Below are 6,174 nucleotides of genomic sequence, written 5' to 3'. Positions count from 1 at the left end.
CCCTCCCCTCCCCACCTCCGGCTGGTAGGAGTCCCCGGCGCGGGACAACCACAGCTTCTGACGTGTTGCTCCACATCTCTGCACCAAGCTGGGGGGGGAGATTTGCTCGACTACTGAGCCGGCAGCGTCCAGAGGTAGGTGTCCGCAGCAGCTGCCCCGAGGCGGCGGGGCTGCTTTGGATGCAGCGCGTGTTGGATCAGATAAGGGTCTCTGAGCACAGTGTCCTCTGCAGGGAGCTCAGCACTGCGGTGTCCCGCACTACTTTAGAAATATTTCATTGAACCCAGGAGTGGGGGTTTCTGAGGGGCCAGCAGTGACCTTATCATCCAGTCTAGGAATGACAGTTAGTAACTGGTTCCAGACAACCTTCCGCATGTGGATAGGTATTAACTTAGTTCATCATCTCATAACTTAGTTCAGGCACTCCTTCTTTGCAATAATCTCATTAACCAACCTGCCATTTACCTTTAAAAAAGCTGCATCATCATTGTTGCAGTGATTTATTTATGTTGTGATGTTATACTCATTAATTGTGTTTTTTATGAGTTTCATGACAAATTGCAATAGCATGCCTACACAAAAAGATAAAAATAAATCTAAATATGTGCGGGTTTTTTTTGTTTTTTGTTTTAAATCCAGAAGCTGCAAAGTCTTTGTTATGCTGTCTGGCACCCCCTAAAATCTTTTGAGGACAGCCTGATGGATTTCCATTTACAGAAACCCCAAAACTGTACATCAAACTCCTCCTGTTGTATTCTGTTAATGTGAAAACAGGTTCCACCATTCATCACTCATGCCCTGTAGACAGGGCCCCTGTGGGATGTGTGTTTGATTAAACTAAAGTAGTTAAATAATTTATTGATGGCACACAAAAGGAAGATGGAGGGAACAGAAGGGGCAGGACAGCTAATCAAGCCTATGAGCTTGAGCTATAATAATATGGTAAAGTGTTTTCTTTATTGCTGCTTTCTCTGTGTTCCCCCTCCCTGACTCTGCTGGTGGTGTTGTGTTTTTTTTTTCTGCCTCCCCCCACCCCCCACAGGTTAGACTCTCAGTCAGCAGAGGGTCATAGCCACAAGCACATCATCAGCCCTCCTCTTCTTCTTCCTCCTCCCAGATGGAAAGGGCTGCATCCATCTAAGCCGTGGCAAAGACAGACAGAAAGCATAGGGGATAAGCCTGAGTGTGTGTGTGTGTAGTTTAGTGCCCCCAGCCCTTCTTGTTGTGTGTGTGCTGTGATGTGAGGCTGTGTCAAGGTGCAGTGTTAGGAGGAACCACTTCAAGTCAGCAAAACGGGATCAGCCCATGAGACTGGATGCATATGTGTGTGTGAGTGTGTGTGAGAGAGTTTAGTTGATGACCGGGCTATGAAGGAGAGTTGTTTGAGACTGGCTTGACTCGAGCGGGACTAAAAGATCTGTAAAAGGAGCAGCCATGGGGCTCGGACAGTCCAGCAAGACCCCGATCACTGACGACACAGACGAGGGTGAGGATTAAAACATCAATCTTTCTTTTTCATTTCCCTTTTTTTTTCTGCAACTCAAAACATGCAGATTATGATCAGCATTCAGCTCTGTCTCATCTTTGTTTTCCCCCTGCAACCTTATCAATGTGCTGTTCTTACCTGACATGATTAAGAGCACTTACGGTTAATTACTGTAATGCTGATGAGGTTTGAAGCCAGATTCGCTTCATCTAAAAGAGAAATACTCTGCACTGCAAACCCGATTGGTTTTGTTGAGACCACAGAATTTCATAATTTCAGTTAAGAGTATAGGAGTTGTAACATTTAATGCCAGATTATTGCCTGGCTATGACTTTTTTCCAAATTGTTCAAGAACACCTTTGGCAAAAATATTAGTTTCAATCTTTTTTTTTTATGTCTTGAAATTTTTTATTGATCTGAACTCTCTGGCTACAATCCAAAGGCTTCAGATAAGTCAGAATTTTAGTAATTCCATCAAAAATGAAATGGCTTATTTCACCCCAGATAGGTTTTAGCTAGCTTTTATGGGTTTGTTTGTAGTCAGGTTAATGGATTACAGTGTCCCGATGTGAGAATTAGAAAGGATAATTAGACATTTAATTTGTAAATTCATTTGCTGAAACACCAAATATTTTTTTGTCCATCCAGATTGTTACATTTTAGCATGCCACAGAAAAAACAACATCCATTTCTGGGCTTTTCTCTTTTACTTTTAGGCCGCTTTCATCAAAAAAAAGGAGTCATTATTCATGGTTAACCTTGCTGCTTAGTTATCAAGAGTGCCGTTCCGAAAATGTTGCTCATAAAAGAGCTTCCCTGAAATCTGTAAATGATGCAACACTGCACACTTACAGACTTTTCTCCAACATAAAAGAAAGGGGGTGATTTTACTTAGAACAGAGGGGAGATAAACTCAAAAACATAACTTTTGAGTTAAAAAATGAAAGAGTCACAGCTGAGTGGTAACAAAGTCAAGATATGTAGGTCAAAAAGCAGTTCTAAAAAGATTTCAGCTATGTTTTTAAAACATACACACATATATATATATATATGTGTGTGTGTGTTTGTGTGTGTATTTATGTATATATTCAACATGCACTCTGCCTGTTGAGTGTACATAACAAGATTCTTTGAGTAGCAATAAAGATGCAAATTGACTTTTTACTGTTACTGCAAAGTAATATTAGCATCAGAGAGTTTTTTTTTTGTTAATTATACTGTGAAGCTATGGGTCGGTGTTCTGAAACAACATAAATACATGCTGACAGATGGTTGTGCGTGAAAATCCCAGTAGATCAGCAGTTTCTGAAATACTCAGACCAGCCCGTCTGGCACAAACAACCACGCCGCATTCAAAGTCTCTTAAATCTCCTCTCTTCCCCATTCTGATGCCCAGTTTGAACCTCAGCAAGTCCTCTTCAGCGCCTCTGCATGCCTAAAGGCACTGACTTGGTGCCACGTGATTGGCTAAATAGCTGTTGGTGTTAACAAGCAATTGAACAAGTGGCCAATGACTTTGTATTAATAATATTTAGTTTTAAAATGCTCAAAGCATTTAATGTAGAAAACAAAAAACAGCTTATGCAATTTTTGCTACATCTAACTTTGTGATTTTTGGGGGTGGTTGTTTGTTTTGCATAGAGTGTAAAAAAAATAAATAAAACACAATGGAATTAACATGGACTCCATTTAACAGATCAAAGGCAGCAAATCTGATTACACGTTGAAACTGTGCAGAGATTATTGTATATTTTAGAGTTTATCCTCTCCCCATTATAGCTAGTTTACTCAGAGGTGTTTGTATGAAGGTGAACTCTGTCAAGACTTGTTTATCTCCCCAGAGAATCATGTTTGTGCATCATGTGTCTCCTTGTTTCTCACAATGTGCAACCAAGAGACTCCGGTTAATTGACAGGCCCTGTTTACTGCGCATCGGTACACACCGCCAGCTGCACATGGACCCACAGCTTCTGTTTCAGCTACCAGAGCAACCATGTAAATGCTGATGATCGGATACTGTTGAACAGATAATTGAAACAAATAACAGCCCAAAACTAGGGATTTATTTGTGAGATAAATACAAATACAAAAAAAGGTCTTAAAGAAGTGACACCGGAGCCATAAATATAAGTTAAATTATATTTTTTGGGTGACAACCAGGGACAAATTCAACATATACACTATAGCTGAAAAGGCACCTGTATTGTGTTTACTTGTCAAATTATTTTAAGTATTTAATATTTTCTATACGAACAAAATTACAACTGCATAATCATTGTGTTTTTTTTTCTTGCTTTTTTATAGTATTATAGTAATAGTAGTAATAGCATAGTATTATAGTGAATTTTCTTCCACAAAAAGATGGAAAATTGAAGAAAATCCAATCAGTAGCAAATTATGCTTGAACACTTTTATTGAAATTGTTCCCTATTAATTTTGATGCAGTATTTTGCCCTCTAGTTGAGTCGTCTCTTTCCTCCAAAGTTAGGGCAGAAGAAGAAATGATTGAAATTTTTTGATTTATTTTATTTGCAAAAGCAGATGGATTCATTCAAAATGTGTCAAATAAAATCCCAACTTCATCACAAAAGTTGTTTTTGAGTAGTTGGGAGCTTCTGGGTGTAATGTTGACATTTTGCTTCTGTTCAAGATCAAAATGTGAGTTTTAGGATCTTCTCAGCCCAGTTTGGACATATTTATGCAGTACATTACAGTGATATAGAGGGTGTATGAAAGTGCATGTGATGTTCAACCCAAATAAATGTGATTAGTTTAGTCTAATCTGATTAGCAGATGTCAGTCAAATTCAAATCAGAGAGCAGATGAGCTCCACAGTCTCTCGATTTCCTTGACTGATTTAAACTACAGGAAAACTGTCAGTGTGTCAATTCTACTCATGTGTCGAATATAACACACTGCTACTCATGTGTCCATCATTTATTACAGCACAGTAAAGTAATGAAAGTAAAATGAGAGCTTCCTCCCGTCTTCCTTGCCTGTTTGCGCCTCTTCCTGCAACAACACTATCTCCCATCTCATCAATGGACACAGCTGTCTCTTGGGAAAACTACAGAAGCAGATTCAGATCTGTGCATCTCATGTGTGGGTTATAAAGCTGGCCTCATATAGATCTTAGTGCAGGTTGTGTAAACACTCCAGCTCAGATTGTGTGAGACGAGGAAGTGCCAGTGATACGTGACTAACAGAGCATTACATTAACTGTCACATCCAATAGATCTAGCCGCCGCAGGCTGAATATGTGTCTGTGTGCGCCACAATGCTGCTAAAACAGAAGGTAATGTTTTAAATCGGCACTACATGTCCAATAAATGAGTGTGTTTTTAATAACAACTGTGGCCGCAATTGTCTAAGTGTGTGTGTGTGTTTCGGAGTGTTTGTGTGTGTTCGGATGAGTGCAAATAGTGGGCAGCAGCTGTTTCATCCTCTGGGAAACAGCAGAGAGGGAAAACCGTCTGTCCTTGTTGTCATGACAGCGAGAAACAAACAGCCCCATCCGGTTCCATTTGGCGATAATGTTGCTGATAGATGGAATAGATTGAAGAGCGTTAGAAAGGGAGTAATGCTGTGGTTTATGTTCTGTCACTGTGTGTGTGTGTGTGTGTGTGTGTGGATGACACAGACATATGAGAACAAAATGAGATGAATGCTAGAAGGCAGACAAAGAAATGCCTTTTCAGATCTTTGCAATAAGTCTTAAAGTAAAACGTGTACCAGTCATACATGGCATCTTTGAGCTGAAGGTTATTCCAGGCTCTGCCATAAAATGTCACCGGCTTCTCGTTTCCCCGGAGACTTTCAGCTGGTTTGACTTTTTGTTCGCATGAGCTACATGTTTTCATCTCTTTTCCAATTATATAGCCTCAGAACCTAGTTTTGTTTTAAAACGTGCAATTTTTAATTGCCTGCCGTGAATTACAATTACTGTGTTTTTGCCCATCTTCTGTGTGTGTGTGCATGTTTGTGTGTCATGAACCATTGGACAAAACTTTCTAGAAGTAATCACTGGATATACATCTACAACTAATTACCTTTTGAAAACAAGTCAAGATGATTGCCAGAGCTAAATGACCTTAGAAACCAAAAAATAGCTATAATTCAATCATTTTTACAAATATTGTGATAAAATCTTGGTGTGGTAGTTGCTGAGAGTCATTAAACACATAATCCAAAGGCTGTACATTGTGGGACATTCTACTTAAAACTTTAGCATTAACCTTTGGAGTAAACCTGGTTTCTCTCTAAGCAATCACATGAACAACAAGATGAATTTTAATGAGACTTTTAGAAAACAGTTATTGAATGTATGTCTACAACTGAATAACTTTTGGAGTCGATCGAATATTAAGTTAAAATTTAATGTGGTAGAAGCTGAGGGTCATTCAAAACACATACTTTGACTGTAACAAATAGCAAAATTGCACGAGAGTGCACATAATGTTATTTTCAATGTTTGACTTGAAGAGGCTACAATTCTTGTGGGAGGCTTAAACTAAAACTCTGGCAGGGTGGTGGGTGATATGCATTTCCTCAAGGTATGCTGGGCCTCTAATTATGAAAATATGGGCTTATTGTAAAATTGATAAAGAAGTTGCTTCAGGTAAACATGTATCACTGTGTTGCATCATCCCCCTTTTTAACAACACTTTTAAAAACTGAGGCGATGACTT

General features: G+C 39.3%; 1 protein-coding gene across 2 annotated transcripts in view; it reads left to right on the top strand.

The window, feature by feature from the left end:
• Nucleotides 1-6,174, top strand: part of stk32a (serine/threonine kinase 32A) — a 50,411-nt gene continuing 44,237 nt past the window's right edge. For both annotated transcript variants that reach the window (XM_017421251.3, XM_017421252.2), the window contains exons 1-2: nucleotides 1-134; nucleotides 1,043-1,486. In XM_017421251.3, coding sequence (XP_017276740.1) covers nucleotides 1,435-1,486 — 52 coding nt within the window. In that variant the 5' untranslated portion in view covers nucleotides 1-134; nucleotides 1,043-1,434. The remainder of the gene's footprint in view (nucleotides 135-1,042; nucleotides 1,487-6,174) is intronic.

This window comes from Kryptolebias marmoratus, linkage group LG13 (assembly GCF_001649575.2).
Source record: "Kryptolebias marmoratus isolate JLee-2015 linkage group LG13, ASM164957v2, whole genome shotgun sequence".
Taxonomy (NCBI): domain Eukaryota; kingdom Metazoa; phylum Chordata; class Actinopteri; order Cyprinodontiformes; family Rivulidae; genus Kryptolebias; species Kryptolebias marmoratus.
Note: the sequence above shows the minus strand (reverse complement) of the source record. Positions and strands in the feature narration are given on the sequence as shown.